Source organism: Coturnix japonica, chromosome 7 (genome assembly GCF_054131305.1).
Source record: "Coturnix japonica strain WE chromosome 7, WE-NBRP24, whole genome shotgun sequence".
Classification (NCBI taxonomy): domain Eukaryota; kingdom Metazoa; phylum Chordata; class Aves; order Galliformes; family Phasianidae; genus Coturnix; species Coturnix japonica.
Genome location: NC_140669.1, coordinates 15,625,068 through 15,646,102, shown reverse-complemented (window position 1 = coordinate 15,646,102; position 21,035 = coordinate 15,625,068). Strand labels below are relative to the sequence as shown.

At 36.0% G+C, this 21,035-nt stretch overlaps 1 protein-coding gene across 2 annotated transcripts in view; it reads right to left on the bottom strand.

The window, feature by feature from the left end:
* DPP10 (dipeptidyl peptidase like 10) overlaps positions 1-21,035 on the bottom strand; it is a 290,932-nt gene that overhangs the window by 33,187 nt on the left and 236,710 nt on the right. For both annotated transcript variants that reach the window (XM_032445899.2, XM_015868601.3), the window contains exons 6-8: positions 6,864-6,916; positions 6,682-6,763; positions 136-256 (exon numbers count right to left, since the gene is read on the bottom strand). In XM_032445899.2, the coding sequence (XP_032301790.1) occupies positions 136-256; positions 6,682-6,763; positions 6,864-6,916 (256 nt within the window). The remainder of the gene's footprint in view (positions 1-135; positions 257-6,681; positions 6,764-6,863; positions 6,917-21,035) is intronic.

The following is a 21,035-nucleotide window of genomic DNA, read 5'->3' as shown; positions in this document are numbered from 1 at the left end:
GCAACCTTGCAAAAAAATGTGAAGTCAAAAGAATGAAAGCAACCTGTGAGCATTTTCTGAAATAGATTTTTACTGTTGGTTCTGTACAAGAACCCCTTATCTGTTTTAATAAACATAAATATCTGCCCGGCTCACCTTCATACAACCAGTCTGCAATTCCATTAAAAATAATTCCTTCTTTTCCTGAAGATGTCAGGCGCAATGAGCTGCTCTTTACATCAGGCTGGTAATAGATGTTGTTTTCAAAAATAAAAATCTGGATGAGGTAAGAGGGAAGGAAGAAAAAATAACACCTTCTTAGATTTAAATGAATGCTCAGCAAGCAATACATAATTTTCTCAGGTTCAGAACAGCCAACAGAATAATTAATCATGAGTTTCCTCTGACATAGGCTACATATTTCCTTTCACTATCAATTTGGACAAAGTAAGCAAACTTTTAATACTTATGCTAGGCCAAATTCTTCCTTTGAAATAGTTTTTGGAGTTTGAATGCTTTTATTCGCTTTAAGAAACATTACTGCATTCCTCAGAATGGTAGAGGCCAGTTTTACAGCAGTTGAATAGTGAAAACAATTCCTCTTATTCCATTTTATCTAATAAAATCTTCTGTCTTTCTAGCCTAGAAATTAGACACAGTTCTGCAAGCACATACAGCACAGCATACACATCATAAATGAAAACTGTGGCTTTATATCAGTGTGAAAACTTACTGAGAGTGCAAAACTAAATCACACACTGCTGCATCCCCACCTTCCTCCCATCTACTGGGAGGCCTTCAAGCACTTCACTGCAACACGCTTTAGGTATTCAGTATCACAAGTTTCTTCACTGAAGACATTTTCCCCAGGTGAGGTTAATAACAAATAAACATATGATTTGGGTTTGTTGCCATTTTTTTTTTTTTTTTTTTTTTGCATTCCTGTGAAATTACAACTGTCACATATGTCTCTACACAGCTTAACAATGGAATCAATCTAAGACCAATATCACATGAAGAGAATACAACTAGTAGCACAAGAGAAGTAGTATACAGCATAAAATTTGTGTTACAGGATTTAATCATCATATGCTGATATATGGAGTCACAGAGGCAGCTAATAAGTAAATATATTTTCACCAAGCAGCATTTTAAAAGCCTAGTCATTTATTATTTTCTCATACTTCTATGACAAACAACTTATGGGAAAATACTACTAAGTATTATTATTGCTGTTACTGCTGTTCTCTCCTCCTCTAAATTACTATCTGAAATAGATTTTCCTCTGAGACCCCAAACTAATGGCATTTCTTGATATCTAATAGTAGCTACTTCGTGATTCTGCTGCTTAAAGCAATAAAGCTCAGAATTTTTTCACCATTCCTGTGAATCAAGGATGACTCGGGATAGTGATTTCGATTGGTAAATCAGAACTCTGCAAGGAGATAAAAACAGAAGTAAAAATATTTGGTCCAGTTTGAAGTTTGAATAATCCAAAACGTACTGACCAGAAGTTATAATTATAGTTTAATAAACAATATTTGATGTAGTTGAATGTTTATGGAAGCTTATGTGATCCAGCATTCATGACAAGAGAAAAAAAAGAATAGAGAACTGTGGATGTATCAGGTTTTTCAATTAATACTGACAAATACTTCACGTCAATATATATAATTCAATATATATTTCCACATTCAAAGTTGGTTTTTTTTTTTTCCTAAGATAAAAGGAAAAGTAGAAGTAACAACAAGGCATGGTTAATTACTAACCCTGATGTCAGGCACTTACTCATGACTGTCTAAAAGTGCTCACTTACCATTATTTATCTCCTTCACCTCTTAGGAATAAGGACTTGGAGTTAAACTGTCGATTTGTGCTGGTACAGCAAATCAGCGTTAGACAAAAACCTACCCTTGCATGATCTGTTTCAAAATCATCAGACACACTGCAAACAAGGAAGCAGCTGGTGATCACTACAAAACAGGGACCTCAAAACACGTACAACCCAACAACACATGCAGTCTTTTTTTTCCCGTCTGTCAGCTGCAATACTTTAACATTATTTTGGCAGTAACAAAGCTGCCATGCATGGCATGTAGAACAGAACACTGAAGCACAACTTCTCTGCTATCGAGATTAATGCCACTGCATCACAGTAATGTGCTAGCACTACCATTTCTGAACAACCACAAACAATCCACAAGGCTATTATATTTAATTATGATTTAGAACACTTATAAATGTACCATAAAGAACAGCAGGCATGCACTTATAATGTAGGTACAAGATTAGTTATCACTAACATGGAATATGCCAGGGCTGAATGCACAGGATATTAGAAATTCCACGATAACACTGATGTTTACTTCCTTGCTTTCCAATAAAACTGAGGAAGCGCTGCCCTTTCTTTATTTGACACATGATAATTAAGATGGCTTTCCAACGAAACCAGAATTTGACATTCACTAAAATCCATCAAATTATTTTGTATAAGACTTCAGTAGTTTTTTTGTTGTTGGTCAGTTGGTTTTGATAGCAAACATCAATTGACTAAATGAATACATCACCCAATCCATGGCTGTAGGTTTGCCTGCAGTGCTTTTGGGTGGATTGCAGAGTTTGTAAAAATACAGTCTGCAATAAATACTGCTACCTCATCTTGCCCAATTCTGATTTAGCAAAACAGTAGAATCAGATTTTGGTCCCTCTTCTTCCTGTCTGTATATTTACTTTTCCTGGGTGACTGTTACTAAACAATTTTAGACTTCTGCTTCTGCATTACCAAAAGCTATGCAATTTTCACACAAGAAGCTCAGCAGTCCTATTTTATGATCTACTGGACCTGCAGTTAATATTAGCTAGCAGAATTAAGTGTGAACATTCAGATATGCTTTGTTGCACATACACCTGCTGAACAACAGGATTTGTCTAGACAAGAGGGAAGCATTTCTGCTTTCTTCGCTCCCTACAGGCTGCCGTGAAGACAAACCCCAGTGATTGCTCCTACTAAACATTTGCATCTAGGCCTATCCATACTCCTCTTTGAGTAACTGTGTGTAAATATATATAAACAAATAACTATATGAACAAATAATTGGCTTTCTAGCATGATGATATGACAGATTTCCAATATATTTGCTCACTAAACAGTTACAGAAATGCAAAGTTCATTTACATGTGTGCATGTTTTAGATACTGACTTGCACATTAGTTGCATTCTAGAGTTGTGACAGCAGAATAAGAATCAGGAAAAAGGAGAGGAGACATCTTTTGTTGTAAGAATCAGGGAGAGGGAAGCGTAAACATATTTTATCTCCATTCTCAAATCATTCACTATTAAGATGTTGGGCCTTTTACTGCTCCACGTGAAAAAGAGCAGTAGAGGAATAACGCCCCTATAAAACATGATTTTCTCATTATTTCTTCACATCTTTCAGATGGAGCCAAGTAGCTATTCTCACAAAGGGCTAGCAATATCTAACCTTTACCACTTGAAATTTTAGTTACCTTTTATACCAGGACACATTCATTTCACTAAGCAATTAAGTGACAAAGCAAATTCTGTGCTCAGCAACACCTTGCTTCCAGTTCTAAATGTCCATGCTCTCTAGAGCTCTCAAAACATTTACAGAATACATCCAATCTTTGATCTTCCTTTTCTTATGAGATCCAGAGAAATTATTTCATACTGAGTATCACTTTTGAAACCAGAGAGCATTTAGTACTTATCTTCTCCATTTTTAAATGAAGGGGCACTTAGGAATAGAAGATGGAGATTCGTTCTGTATAATACCTTCAGAGAAACTAATCATTCAGGTTTTGACTTAAATTTAATAACTTAGATGGAAAGGCAAAGAACACGTACATTTCACAATGCTGGTTTAAGAAATTTAAGAGCATATTTATTTATGACAATGAAAATCAAGTTTGGATCTGTTTAGTTAATGAGTTTCCTTTTGTTTGGTTTTACAGTTTTAATATTAAGTGAGGTCTGTTCCCTTTAGAATTTTTTTTTTTTCCTCATTTTCTTTTTGTACATAGTTCAGCTTCTGTGCCTTTAGTTATAAGTATCCTGTTCCAATATTGGAACAAGAGGGAAACTTTGCTCCATAATATTTTATATATTTTCCAAAATTTGATGAGAGCAACTTGAGTCCACAGTTCAGCTGCAGTAACAAATTGCTCATTGTGTGTATGAGATAGTAGGTAATTCTACACAACGAGGACTTAAATCATGTTAAAGCATAATAAAAGCTCAATCGTTTCATAATGCTTTCGTGTTGAAAGCTATCAAGCTTATACAAGGTTATTTGTTTTTTAGTTTTCTAGAGAGCTAAACCATTCATTTCTGCCATTTTAAAATATGGATTTATTTATGAATAAATATTCAGACATAACTCAATTGATTGCTATTTATGCTTACCCACCCAAATATATAACTCAGTTCCTTTCATGACCACATAATATATTATGAGAATAATAAGCTCAATTCAATAAATAACATAAAATACCTACTATAAATACAAAGGCAAAGTGACTCCCGTGGATAACTGTTAATAGAAGTGAATAAGAAGTATGCCACACAAAATAAACATGTACCACCTAGAATGAAATTAAGGTGTCAACTATGTAAAACTTTTTTTTACAAGCTGTGTCAAACTGAAGAGAACTTCTAACCAAATGTCACTGACTGCTACTGATTAAGTAATCTTTCTAGTGACAAATAATAAAAACTATCCATATTGCATCAAGTGCTGTGGAGGAAGAGTGTGACCTTGGAAACTGTCTTCAAAAATAATAGCTATGTGACATTAAAATAAATTAACTCATTAGATAAAAAGTTTGTTCTCCCATAAGGCTTTCCATTTTACACCAAAATGTCATGACTCAAACAGCAGATGTCCCTCCGAGCTTTCCATCTTTACAGATTCCATTACTCTAATTAAAGAGCAAGAAACAGTTGATTCAAATGCACGTTATCCCAAACTACTTAATCAAGGCTCTTTCAACCAGTTACAGCACCAAGTTAGTGCAAACTGGGAGGGTTTTATACCTCTTCATTTCAGAGATCTACCTCTACATGAATGCTGAAGTTCAAGGGTAATTTGGCAATACACGTCTATCATTTAGAAACCTCCTTCTGCCATAGAAAGAGCTTCAAGAGAACACTCTTATGAAAGATTCTCATCAAACTGATATCCCTAAGTATGCTACCATGGCAGGTTTACATCTCTGTGGCAATACCTGGCACCATTCAGAGTGCACAGATTCTGTGTTTTAATGAAAGATATCAATTCTGAATTCTGCAGACCACATGGCACCATAAAGCCTGCAGTGGAGGATATTTTTAAAGCATGACATTAACTTCAGCAGGGACACTAAAAAGTAATATTATCTTAATCAAAGTATAAGTTACACTAACTTTCTGTTTTGCACAACTAAGATGGGACCTAAAAAAGGCTGGTTACTATTTATTTTTTCTAGGAGTTCTGAGAATTAATATGATACAATCTCTGATGGTATGTAAAACTATTCATACCTATTTCAAGTATGACAATCTAGGTAAAACAGATACAGCATTATTCTGATTTGCTGTTTTTTTCTGAAGCTTTTGATAGTTAAGTCTCAGGAATCTCAGGAAAACAAAAAATTCACGTCCAGAAATCACTGCATGTATTTTTAGTTGCACTTCAGATTAGAAGAGCAGCACAGAAAAAGTTGGCAATTAATTTAAAATGGTTTTTAATTCTGCTCTGTTTTGAAAATGAGTCACCTTTCTGTTACAACCTGCACACCCACTGCATTCCATAAACCCCCTCATAAATAACTTACATATTTGTCACCATCAATTCTGTTACCATGCTCTCATTATTGATAATGTGGTCAATTATAGAAGCATACCAAACACTCCAATTTTTTCCTTTCTGACTCCACTTACTTGATACAGTGCATTCCAACCAGAATCATTTTTTATGTTCCCACCACCCTGATGGATAAGCAAGACTCTGAACTTACAACCTATCTACATAAACAAGGCACACACTCAAGGAGGCTCTAGGATCATGTCTGTTAGCATTAATTAGATTATTAGATTGTTACTTCAAATATATGTGAATCCCCTATTCAGAGAGTACAAGCTTAGAGGCTTTTCTAAGTCTTTCTCTTATCTTCATCTACCAACCCAGATCAGTTTAAAATCAACATTGTTTCAAGAATCTCTGTTTTTTCCTTCTCATATTGAGGCTGGTCATAAAGAGTGATTTATGTTCATAAAATATGATCAAACTTTTGATGGAAAACAGTATATAAAACATTTCATTTTGTTTTTACTACTATGAATTCAATACAGCACATTACCTTACAAATTACAATACAGCAAACTACCTTGGCAGTAATACTCTTAATGAAAATAATTGATTGGATTTATCACATCCACTTTCGAGTGTTAAGCTTCTCACTATTGTACACAGAAGAAAACAACTAACAAACAAAGAAAAAAAGTCAGACATACAAACTTGTTATGAAAATAAAAACATCCCTGGAACAGGAAGATACCAACATTCAGCAATCCAGGTAATGCAACTTCCAGGTAAAAGCCATGTAATATAACTTACATTCAGGTTTTTAATTTTTGTTTTTACTTCTGTCTAGAGTAAGTAAATTATCAAACTGCTTTTCATAGCATTTTGAATGACTGCTTACCAATTGCTGTCCTTGGACACCCCATGCTGCATACTGTAATACTGAATCCTCTACTTCTGGAGGGTTTAACTCCCAAACTTCCCTTGAAAAGAAAATAAAGATTTTAACTTGAATATGCTGGCATTGCTTTATTTACAGATTTAGTGACAATGGCATCAAATTGAAAGAACAGTGTGACCTACCGTGTGTGTATGTTGTGTATCACATATGAAGCTGTATAAGAATAATGAAAAACCTGTGACAGAAAAGAAAACATAAAGATTACAAACACAAATATTCAACCTAAGGATGACTACTACAATGATCCCAGGAAACCAGAATTCTCTGGATGGGATAGAAAAACATAGTTAATACATATTCTTAAGCTGCTGTCTTCATTTTGTTGAACTAAAACAGAAAAGATTGTCATTTAAGTGAAAAATATAACAGCTAAAGCATGTGGAGCCAGAAGATCCATGCAGAGAAACAGTATAGTACATCATATGATGTGACCAATCATCATGCCAAAGGGCTAAAACCTACTAAATCAAAGCAAATTATTGTATGTTTTCTATCCAGTCAAATAATACTTTGTTACACAGATCTAGTCAGTAATACACATCTTTGGGACTTCTATTTATATACTTGGTAGACTGCCTGCTTGCATCATATATTGCTTGAGGTAAGCAGATAGAAGAGACATAAACAGTTAAATCATCATTTTGGTTTCTGCACAGGGCACGTACTGCAAAATGTTACCCAAAGGGGCACCTGCATGCAGCTGCTGAACATACAGATAGTTGGAGTGATGAGGAATTGGTCTTCCATCTTTTCAGGAAAAGGAGAAATATATCAGGAAATGCCAGGAGAGTTGAGAAGAGTTTGTAACAGAGTATTTTCAAAGTAAGTTACTACACAATTTTTTTTTCAACAACAAAAAAGCTAAACTAGCAAGTCATTTCTTTAATAGAAATATGATATAACAGCAAGAAGGACTCTTCATATTTCATTTGAAACTCTCCCCTTCTAATGAAATTTCTATCTAAATGTTAATGTAGAGATATTAATGTCTTTGACATTAGAAGTATCGATGCTTTGAAAGAAGTCCACAACAGAAGGAAATAATTATAACGAAGACACTTTTAGAAGGAATGATGATGTTTTCCTGAAAATACTCATATTTGCTATAAGAAGTATCAGAAAGTTTCCAAATTCCTGCTTGCAAGAGCCATAAACCAAATCATAATCATAATCTAAATTAAAAAAAAAAAAAGAGTGTGTGAAATCTTAGTTTTTTTTTAGACTGGCAGCTTACACAGAGCTGTATGAGCTGCTGGGACCGTGTCTTCTGCTCCCTAACACATTACATCTGGCACCGCAACTGGCACTAAACAAAGGGATTTATCAGTGATCCTCAAAGTACCAGGATCAGACATTCCCCAGTACCACCAGCCACATTCTTATTGGAAGAGACACAAACAGACTTTAGGGATTCTACCTCACTGCTCCTTTTTTGTGTGTGCAATGTGTACTAATAAAATTATGACTAAATTAAGTTATTTCTGCACTGATATATCAGTGAAGGAAAATGAATGAAAGAAAGAAAAGAGCCTAGTAAGGTTTAATGATATAACAGTACACATGAAGGCAGAATACTGTGAGGGTCCTTGCCACCATGGCTGTTCTGCATTGGTAGGGTTCAAACCAATTAAGAATGGTGACAACAGATTTTTAGATAAGACTGACAGCAAATACCTCCCTTCACCAAAACTTCTGTCATAGAACATAGCAGGTAAATATCACATATATACATTTACTATTAAAGCTCAGGGGAGACCTGATAGCAGCCTTCCAATACTAAAATGAGCTTGTAAGCAATAGAGAAATCATATATTTTAGATGTGTAGATAGTGACAGGACAAGGTTAATGGTTTTAAACTAGAAGGGGAGATTTACATTAGATTTCAGGGGAAAATTTTCACTGAGAGGGTTGTGAGGCACTGACACAGGCTGCCCAAAGAAATTGTGGATGAGTGAAACCTGGAATCGCTCACAGCCAGTTTGGGGATGAGACCCTGGCAGCCTGATCGAGTACCTGGTTTTGTTATATCAACTCTGCCCAGAGCAGGGTGGTTAAAACTAGATGATCTTTGAGATTCCTTCCAACCCAAGCTACTCTATGATTTCTTCTGAATTCAGTCTATCCTCAAATGAAAGTAGGACTTCACATGATGCTACCCCACACTAAAAAATTTATCTGTATTTGGGTAGGAAAAAACCCACAAGTTACAGAACTATATTATAAAGTATCTGAAAGAAAAAAGTGAAATGTGCCTTCAAGACAAATAGTTCCAGTCAAAATATATTGAAGTAACAATCTATTATTCAGCTAACAGCCAACAGTAAGAACATATCGAAGAAGAACAAGAAAAATCTACACATATCAATCAAGATGTCAACTTTTATTGTTCTAAGTTTTATATGCCCTTTATTTTCTATCTTTCAAGGAATGTCCCTGTCCTTCTAAGGTGTATAGAAATGAAATATTGTCAAGAAGCTCAATGTATAGCCCAGCAAGATGCAGAACAATGTGCAATACTCTCTTAGCAAGATACACGTATAATTTAACTGCTCCAATATCTTGCATGACTCCCAGATAAAATTATTCACAGAAAGAGAAAGAAGAAGAAACAGCTTGTCTTCCTTCGCAAGCAGAGAAGGATGTTATTAAGCAGTTCAGAGCTGACAGATTCCAATGTGAGAAATTTTTTGTACCTGAAAGCTTTTCTATTTTTCTGGTTACATCAATTGGTCTCATAAAAGATACCATCTCTTCTCAGAGATCCTGTCTCACCTTTTCAGGCTATCTATAACAACAGTGTTACTGAAAAACAAATGTTCCTGAGCCCAGGTGAAAAACAATGACAACAGCAACTAAACTTATCTATAACTAACAGTAGTATTTCTTTGTTAATAACCTTTTAAGAACATATCATAAGACATCTGTGAATCAAGAAATCATGGGGGTAAGGACATGCCAAACCAGCGAAACAAAAAGAAATATGTCTTGCAGTGCTCTCACTTCTTCATTCACCTGTGGCATTTCTCGGTTTTTAAGTTGATGTGTAATACAACAGAGGAATGGGTAGGGATGATTTTGAAATGCCTTGGTGGGTGCCAGACAAAGGAGCGGATGGCTGTTGTGCACAGCTTGAAGAATAGCAACACGAGTAGGATTTTGCCTTCATCCTCTTTTCTACAGTTGAATTAAGCATTTGAATAATTACAGAAAACTCTACTAGTACTCAAAACCAACCAAAAGATGTTACCATGGTAAAGCAATTACAGGGCCACAATAAAGATTCACCAATCATTATGAAAGGAAATATTCCTACCCTATTACACATGGAACCCCATCCAGTTTGGAAACCAAATCTACAATAAAATTTCACTAAGGAGATCTTTTCCCCCTCTGAGAAAAAAGGAGGCCCTAGAAGAAGCAAAGCTACAAACAATGATCAAGTGCAAGAAGCAAAGAAAGAATATGAGAGAAACATAGTGGTGTGTTAAATAATTTAATAACGCTATCAATAATATTATTAGGTGAAATCCACTTTCCTTTAAAACTGCATTATCTTTCATGTTCTCCATTAGTTTGCCCAATATGATTCCGTGTGTTCTCCAGCATATGAGCTGCTAGTATAGAAGCTGAGATGACAATGGCTGGCAAGGCCAAGCTTGGGTTTCATGTAAGTGGCTGCCTGAGTGCAAAACAATTATAGCTCTGTAGTATCAATTTCAAAGTGCAGATGCACAAAACCAATGGGAGTTAACTTTTACATCACAAATGAATAGTCTGAGTAAAACACCGTAACAGTAACAGAACAACACTTTTTAATTTATGTTTATTTTTTATAATAATGTGTGTTAACAAAGGGAATAGTGTTGGTTTCCAAGCCTGGCAACAAATACAGTGGAACCTCCGACTGCGACTTTTGTTACTAAAGCTGAACACTTACATGAGCATACTCCAGATATAGTTCACACTGGGACTGAATAAAATGGTACATTCTGTTCATGGCAGATGAAGCATTTGGTTGATATTTGCACAGTTTTAGACTCAGCAAGCACTTAAACACAAATTTAATCAGAAGAGTTGATGACTGATTTCATCTGGATTGTATCTGGGACAGGCAAAGGCAAGAATTTAATTCTTTCATGAGCTGTGGATTTGCACCACAATCCAGCAAATCCTTTCAGCATGCCTTAATTATGAACTCATTGATGATACATTGCTTCGTAGCTCATACACCTGGAAACTCTTGTTATGATCAACCCTGACCTCCTACACATGAAATGCAGCTTATGATTCTTCAGGATTTGATCAGTATGACATACAAACAGAGATTCCCAACAGGTTCTTCAATGGGTTTCAGAGCAAGCCCTGAGAAATAACCAACAACAGTGTCTGTAATACTGAGAAGAATTTCTACACATCTATGAATCCAATTGCTCCCACTCAGTTCTGGGAAAGAATTGATCAGGATTAAAAGTCTGGCTAATATTGATGTCCACATGTGTATTTCTACTTTTTTTTAAAGGTGTTTTCTGGATTTATAGGTGGAATATCTTGTTTCTGAAAGCTCTGCATCTAATTGCAAAGAGTTAATCTCAGCTAGCCTGATGAATTTGCAGCACAGAAGTTAAATGACAAGGTTATAACTATTGAAAGCACCATATTTATTTGTTTCAATCTACATAAATTACCTGTCATGTTTGGTAAGAACCACTGCAAATCACTGGTAATAATTTATTGCTAGCATTAATGCTTTGGGGGTATGAAATATTACCAGCTGCAGTAACTATTTGCTGCCAAACTGATATAAATTTAATCGGCATTTCCAGACACGTAATTTATCTTCTTTAAACAAAAAAGACACCTCTAAAAATTTGCTATAGCTTCAGCCATTCCATATATAACTTTTCAGTAAGATTAATTATCTCAAGAAAAAGACACCTACTGCAAAATGCTAATTATATTACAGTCAGTTAAACTCAGTTCATGTAATGAACAGTAATATGATACAAACTGCAGCTGAAAATAACTGCAGAAACAACTTCTGATAAATCAAGAGTTAAAACAGCCCACCCTGTATTTGGATACACAACTCAATCACTTTTCAATATATAATTTTAGATTAGTGAATTACTCAAAAAATAACATTTTGCAACACTACTTTGCAAAGCCCCACATATCTCTGCCATTTGAAATTCTATTAGTTACACTATTATGCAAAATGTTTCTTGAGTCTTGTATAACTTACAGCAAAAATTTATATGAATCTTTCCTGCCTTAATCATCTACAGCATTAAGAAACAGATGTAACTTCACTGAAATCACTGTTATATGACAGCAAAGCCAGCGAGCCTCAAGCATAACGTCTTTTATGTTGATACACATATACACACATTATTCTCATGCAGCATCATATTCAAATTCAGCATGATTAAAAATTTCATTTCACAAATATTTCATAGATATTTTTCATTTGTTAAACTGCCTTATATTTTGTTCCAAAATTCATATATTGTTCCAACTTGCATAAGGGAAATGACACTTCTGACAATGCATCCAAAAATTCATCTCCATGGAAATATGAGGCTGGTGACAGTGCTTACTTCTGGTCAGTGGAGCTGAAGTTCCTAATTCTGTCTAAGAAAGATACATATTTAAATGCTTTAATATTTCCCAACAGTTCAAACAGTGTGATCTTTCTACAAGATCCTTCCAGAACAATCTGAGTCCCGTGCGAAAGGCATCCCTCAAGAGAAATTTATATTATCTTTACACATCACTGCCTGTTGAAAGCAGAACTGCAACAAGCCTCCTTAGAGTGTTTGTGAAGGTTTAATTTAGTTTACTCTTTCAGAAGAGAGAAATGAGCCAAGATTTGGTTTTCTTCTCAGTTTGTCTGAGATAATATCTTTCTCACATATTGCATTTATTCAAACAGACTGAGAAAAAGGAAATTAGAGAAGGTCAAAAAAAAAACCAACATCTTGTTTTGAAGACACATTCCTACGTGTGGCAATATTTACAGAAATGTGCACAAGCTGATTCAAGTGAAATACGTGCAAAGAAATAAGTAAAAAAAGAATAAAGTCTGAAGTTGTATGACACATAAGATATCGTGTCTAGTTTCTGATCACAGAAATGAGCTGAAGATGCTAACAAATAATGGGGATGCAATGGGAGATCAAGGCATACAGTGGGATAATTTGGAAGAAAAGATCACAGTAAGTAATTACTGGCAGCAGTAAGGCAGCAGATACTGTTTGCTCACAAATGACACAGGGAGATGAAGAGACTATATGAACTCATGAAGTGATAAGGAATAGGATAAATGGCCTATGAGTGTAGAAATACAGCATCTTCAATAGACTACATGGATTAAGACAGCATGAAAAGAAATTACTGTCTAAAAGAGTAAGTTCCATTAGTATAAATAAGGCTAAATTTCATCTTTAGTTTTAAAGGTCATGCTCTATTCATCTCTGTTATTTCTTTGGTGCTGTTGGCTCCTGCCAGCTGGTTCATACTGTTCTCCTTCTGTTACACTACCTTGGTACAAAACTGAGCAAAATATCACCTCCCCATGCAGTTTCCAACAATTGAGCTCACAGCTAGTTCTTTACTGCAGTACTTCCTAATAACAAGCCATGATGCTTCTCCCAGTCTACTAGGCCTATCTTCACTAATTTTGTCTTAATTGTGCCATATTTCTATATTAGCCTTTGCAATGGCCTTTTTATGGTATTACAGTTCTTTTGACAAAGGTAACATGAAGTAGATTCTTGTAGCAGAAAAGGGCCTTTTCAGGATGAAGTGATTAAAAGGTCATGATGCGAGAGCTACTCTTTTAGGATAAGAGACAACTTCATGGTGATCTCAAAGCTGTTATAACAAAGTGATGAATATCACACACCAAACGGCTCTAATCTGGTGCTGCATTTGCAGACGATAAACAGAATTTTAAAAGGTTAAATTTGCACAGGTAGTTGACTGCCTTCATAGAAACATTAATTTATTGCCTAAGATCCCAGGCTAACAACCATTTATGTTAAATTGTCTGAAAAGCCTTGTCTTTACTTAAATAGAACACAAAAATTGAGTAACAAAGGCTGGAGATCGTAGCTCAGCTTAAAGCATAACATGCAACAAAGACAACTTCTCAAAGATGTGTTTGAAACATTTCTCTGGGACAGTGACATAAAGGTCTTCTCTTTGCAAGATATTTCAAGGCATTTCAGCTCTTTGTACATACTTTATAAGATCTTTCAATCCATCTGTACCAAAGTAACTGCCACCTCTCATTCTTATTTGACACTTCAATGCTGTTGAGAAATGCAAATGCCAACAGATTTATCAGCTTTGCTGACTGACCTGTTGGTCCAGTCAGAGAAGAGACAGTGTGCCAATTTTCCTTCGATCAGGAATACAGCCAAAGTGTCTTCTGAGAACAATATGGATTTCTCGTGCATAACGTAAATGGAAGATAGCCTTACATACAATGAACCTCAAGAGAATCATGAGTTAGGATGGTTAAAGTGATTAAAAAATACACAGACCTGTCTCTGGCCATTTGTTCTGTGATGAAGCTTTCAATTACAGGATTACCTAATACTATAATATTATTAAATACTGCAGGTTGTGGCTTCAATTACACTTTTGCTATCATGTTTCTAATCAAAGGCAGTTGTGCCACAGCACCTTTTAAACAATGACCTGAGTTGAGCAGAGTGTTTTCTTTTAGTCTTAGAAAATCTACATTAAAAAACAAACAAACAAAAAACAAACCAAACAACAACAGCAACCACCAATGAAGCTTGCTTTCAATAGGACTGCTTGTCCCTCTTTCAGTGCAGAGGTAGCAAGTTCCACATTCCAATGATAAAAGATCTAGCTAGATGATACAGTCGTGGGACATAACAGACCACTTAATTAAGTATATCAGGTATTTATTCATTATTTAGTAATTGCAAAACTGCTTATTTCTTTTTTGTTGTTCGTTTTATTGAACTCCCATAAGATGAGAGCGCTGCTAATCGTGTATACAGCAATGGCTACTGATAACGCTGTTTCCAGCCAGAATCTCTGAAGTTTAATTTCTTCAATAGAACTACACATCTCCCTTAATGTGGCTTGGATCCTCTTGTGATAATCTAGCTGATAAAATACAGAACAGTTTGCTTCCTGTACGACATGCGCTTCTCCTAAGACATTTAAAAGGGCATTGCAAGAACCTAATACCGTGTCAAAACAGAAAAAGGCAACTTCACTGAATTCAGGAGAACATAAAACTTATCTGCATTTTATTCATCTATGTTGGTTGGTAAAGAATATATCAAAACTACAGTTCACAGACATTTCAGCACAACTGATTGCACAGATGGTGTTGCTTGTGCTAAAGTAGCTCCCCTGAGAATTAATTCTGTTATGCTGATAGACTTTTTCTCCTTTGTCTTTCAATATTTCATAATTTTGTTGATATTTATAGAATTCTCCATCTGTCAACACAATAGCTCCCCTATTTCCATCAAGAGACATCAGTTTCAAGTATTTCATTAAAGCCCTGATCTGATAATGTACATCAAAGATTTACAATGCAATGCATCATGCTCCCACACTGACCAGCTTCATAGTAGTTGGTTGTCACTACCCATAACAGCAAACAACACCAGTTTCCAACAGCCGTATGACACCTTTTCCTGTTAGATGCAATCCCAGGTTGGACAGGGCCCTGGGCAACCTGATCTAGTAAAGGTGTATGTTTGGTGGCCCTGCTAGGCAGGGGGGTTGGAACTACATGATCCTTGAGGTCCCTTCCAACCCAGGTCATTCTGTGATGTTCTGATGCTCTGCATCTGAGATCCTTCCCCACAGTGCCCAGGGCTCATGGCCTCCCTGGGGCAAGGACTCAAAGACCGAAGTGATTCTAAGCTGGACTCACAGCGACATTTTTATGGGCAAATCTGCTTTTAAGCCAGGCAACTTACAGTGGGAAAAATCACAAGAATTCACTTCCATAAATAACAATATCTGCCTTTGTCAGTCCTCCCAAGAGAAGAAACTGACCTGTTCTGGGAAAGGTATTTTTTGAAATAATGAAGAATGCAGAACTGAATCTCGCAGTTAAGTTAACACATACAGCCTCAGTACATCAATGCTTTTTGCAGCTATATTTGCATTGACTTTAAAGTATGGCAACTAATGAGAGAAAAACATAAGAAGCCTTTTCAGATTGGGAAGTTCTGTCTCATAGAAAATGTAATGAAGTAAGATTTAAATACATATAACCTTGGGGTTACATAGTCTGAGTTTTCTAAATGTGCTGTGCTCTGTTATTACCTGTCATTTAGAGAAACATCTCTGGCTGTTATGCAACAAAATTTCACAGAATTAAATACACTATGAGCATGAAGTTTTATATAAAGAGCTGGAAGAAAAGAAGAAAAGCAGAGAAAACACACTAAAGAAAGGTCTCTGAAAATACCCTTTCTGTTGTTGTTTCAGACTACTACAAGAACCGATCTGCATCTAATCTCAAGTTAGAAGGGCCTTTGAACTTCAAAAATAAGGAATGCAGGTACATCAAAGTCATTCTTCTTCATTTCATTTCATAGTTTCATAGTCTTGTGCGGGTTGGAAGGGACCTTAGAGATCATCGAGTCCAGCCCCCGGGATTCGAGCAGCACTTCTACCACTTGCGCCACAGGGGGGATTCGAGCTCCGGGCCCCAGTGTTGCAAGGCGGCGTCCTTAACCACTGTGCCACCGGGGCACACATTTCTTTTCAAGTGTATTTAAACTTTACAAATGTGTAGACCTTAGATTATTTTAAAGGTCCCTTCCAACCCAAACATGTCTGCCAGCCCATGGCTCAGAGCCCAACTAAATGAGATCCCAGGCTTGCCCTGGGCAGAGCAAGAAACTCACTTCTCCACTGAGGAAACAGAAACTGCACATATGGATACTTCCAAAAAAGGGCAACGTGGAGTGAAGAGGGATCTCTACGTACAAATATACGCACACTCAAATCCCCACATATTCATTCTGCAGTCCTTCTTCAGATGAAGTCAGCCACCGAATGGTCATATTACTTCCACTGAAGTGATGTAATACATCTATACAAGCTTCCATTTGATTTTGGGTACATGTGAAAATTAAGATCTGATAAAAGAAAAAAATTCAGTACTATATATGTACACATAATATTCCATCTTCTAAGATTGAAGCATTGCTGGTATCAGAAAAACTGAAATTGAAGCTTCAACTTAGATGACACCATACTCATTAAACAGGCCATTACATAAAGCAGCCACTGCACATCCTTATGTTCTGAGGAAATCAAAGAGAAAAATTTGGCATTGCTGAAAGTAATTCATAGTAATATAGCACACACTCCATTTTGTAGAAGATGAAAGGAATATGCAAAAAAAAAAAAAAATTAAAAAAAAAATGCAAACACCACTCAGTGTTTTACAGTATTACTGTGGTATCTTTACCCAGGATGGATGTTTGGCTTTGTTGTGAATTAAAAGTATCTTAAATGAAATAATGAATTCCAAGAAAAGGGAAAGACACTATTTAACTAAGGATCTAGTCTCAGGTATGGTCTATCTCTAGTCTGCAACAGGAATTATGGAAAACTAGCATATGTACCTAAAAACATAGGCAGTGCCAGGTACACATGCACCAATACACAGAATGGCTATGTACAAACAAGATATACTCCTTTATAAATACAAATAAACATTGCTTCTTGTGCAAGTATTTCCAATGATATACCAGGGACTGAAGTAAAAACTGGCTTGGGTTGGAAGGGACCTTAAAGCCCACCCAATTCCAATTCCTTCTCGTGAGCATGGACACACATACTAAATCAGGTTGCCCAGGGCCCCATCTAGCCTGACCCTGAGCACCTCCAGGGATGGGCCATCCATAGCTTCCCTGGGCAAAACATATATTAATTCTGATTATTTTGTGGTCATTACCAGAGAATAAACATGATTACCAGGGTATACAGATTGGGAAATAAACACTGGCCACTTTGAGTATGTTTTTTCCCCCAGATGATTACTTTTTAAATTGTTATGCCATTTTCAGAGCTGTCCTTTCTTCAATTAATAAAAGCCATCACCAGTGATTTTAGTTAGGATTGTGACTCTAATTTAAGGATAAGAAGATGAAAGGTACAAACAGATTATTTGCAATATAACATACTAAAAAAGGAGTAAGAAAACATGCTTTATTGCAGGCAATACATAAAACTGATACAGGTATATAAGAGGATAATGTTATACTTTTCTACTCTTTAAGACCAAAAGTAACTATTATAATAATATATTCTCGTATTAATGGAGTCATTATTCAGTGATTAACAAATCACTATCATCATTTCTGTATGATTTTGAACATCTCTAAAAAAATCCATTTAGTCACTGTCATAATCTAAAGTCAACTCATCTTTCTTCTTTGCCCAGAGTTACAACCCAGAGTCCTAACAACCTGTGTGTAGGTAAAAGATGGGCCTGTTATTCTGCAAAACATAAAGACAAGAAGTGTTGATACCGAAGACCGAATAGAAGTATACAGAAGAGCTGCTAGGCCTCAGGCATCCCCTGGAGTGAGCAGACCCTGTTTTAGGGTCATTCTGACATGAATAATGAGCTGAATGCCTCAGGGGGAGGGAAGCTATCCCTCTGCTCTGCCACAGCCCTTCAGGAAAGGGCAGGACCCGGCTACCAGCAAGTGATGCTGTCAGCAAGAAAAGCTCTCTCTGAAATACATCCCATGCAGAACTCTTTCATACAGAGGATAGCAAAAAGTCTTACTTGCAAAACAAATCTGGCATCTCTGGAAATCTTACAGCAACTTCTGTGTGACCTTCTACTGGAAGACACTAATTCAATTTATTTGAAAAGGCACTGCTAAGTTTAAGAGTGGGTTCTTGAATTGTGTTCGGAGACAACTCACGCATGTGTAAAACTATGCTCTATCTTAGACATAGAGAACACTAATGTAACAAAGTCTGTCTGCCATTACATACATTACAGTTCTTCTCCCCTTTCCTATGCTGCACTGGCATTCATTTCAGAAGCTTCTATTTCAATTTCCATAGTAAAAACATAAGGGTTAGATAGACCAGTTAGATGTAGCATAGCTCTGTAAAAAAGCACAAGTTTCCTAAGGTGCAGATACAAAGTATCATCACTTGGTCAGCCTCTATCAGATTGCCAAGCAGTGTTAGCGCTCTACTAAACCTTGCTGTTGCCAGAAATAGAATAGAAAAAGTGGAACATTTGTAGCCACTTATAAGTATCAGTCAATGAAGCTAAATAATGTTACTGAAAATCAAAACAAATTCTCTGCTGGGAATCCCTATGTTTTAGTGTTGAAAACTGGATTCCCCTAATTTTTGTTATGAGTCAATACAAACAAGAACCAACAGCCCTCTGCCATCCCCTAAATAAAATCTATCTATCTATCAATCAAAAAGACTGTGTCGGGTTCTAGACACAAGCTCACCATTCCACATCCATCAAGACCAAGAATACTGAAAAACATGCTTTAAGTGTCTCCAATTTTAACCAAAATAAGGAATTGAAATATTTTATGTATTTAAAGAAATCAAAATTCTGTGCATCTTGTTTCTTTATGGTGCTTCCACACAGAGTGTTATTACTGAGCTCTGCGCTTACATGGGATTCACATTCTTTTATGTAAGATGTTAACTGGGTGCCAGTGATTCCGAAATTGCTGGGTGTGTTATTTTTCTTGGGTGGCCTGGAAAAAGGACAATGCTTGGCCTGTTCCCTTTCCCTGTATTTTTTCACTTAGTTAAACAGAGCTGTTGGATTGCTATTTAGGAGACAGTGACACTACAGTGAAGATAATGAATAGATTGACAGCCAACTTGCAGTTTGCAGTAAAAAGCCTTGTGACCTTCACTATGACTCTTGTCTGTGCTTTTACACCCCATAGAGGGGAACTCAAACTGCAAGGTCACAACCTATATTCAGTCACCAGAAACACAGTTACCCAGTAAGGAAAGCACACCTTAGCATTCTAGCTAGTTTCACTCACAAGCAGCAATATTTCAGCACCTCTTACATGGCTTATGTCTAAAATCAAACACAATGTTCCTACTTCTCTATTATTAATCAAACAGAAATATTCAATTAAGTTTCCCTTTATAATTAAACTTTCACTTTACTCAGTGTACCACTTATGCAGAATCTGCAAATGCAATCACTGCTAGAGAAAAGAAATGTCAGCTTGAAAGTTAATATCTGCTACAGATCTGAAATTCTGCCTTTGAACTTGATGGCTATGTGTTGTAGACTCTTAAAATAATTTAAATTTGGCTGAACTCTATTTCAAATTCAGTCAAGTGAGTATCTCTTCTCATAGCAGGTGATGATGAAACAGATTGTTTGAAACATTCTTACCAGAAGACATTAAAAATACATAAACATACAGAAACACTGAAAAGAGATAGGTAGAAATGCCTAAGTATATAGAGTTCATAAAGAATAATGAGAACAGAACTTGTACAAAATTACCATTAAAATTTAAACAGTTTTATCTTTAATTCACTTTGAGTATCTCAGGAAGTCAATTCATCCAGGTGCGTTCTGCTCACATTCAAAAGCGTCCATCTATAACCAAAGGATAATTGGTTCCCTAGCAGGATATAATTTGTTTTGTGTACTGAGTGCCACTAATATTTCAACCCAAAGGTCCTTGATCTTGAGAGTTACTATGTACTCTGTTAAGTATCATGCATCTTAGTAGAACCACAAAACTTAATGAAACTTTACCATTCATTTATTGATGCATTCACTGTTAATAAAATGAGCAAACTAGTCACATCCTTCAAACAGGTCACAACCCATAGCCATAATTTCTACCTCTAATCAAAGCTAGCACCAACTAATTAACATACACAAGCACATTCAGACAATTCTGCAGTGGCACCAAAGATGATTAATTTGTACGGCTGGTTTAATGAATTGTAAAATGTACACCTAAGAAAAACTGCAAGCACACACAAAAAAAAATGCAGGCTCCCCTTTACAAAATCCCATAAGCTACTGAAAATAAATAATTCCTTGGCTTAACAGGATACGGTCAAAGTTGTTAGGCCAAATAAATGACTTTTCTTAACAGTGATCTGATCAGGGAGATTCTGTCTGTTTTACATTTGAGACTGCAAAGGCAAAGCAGGTCTGTAGATTTCTGAGGCCATTTAATGCTAAGCCAGATAAAGTCTCAGTTAACTAAAGAAGCAAGGAGAAAATTAACCCTTTCCT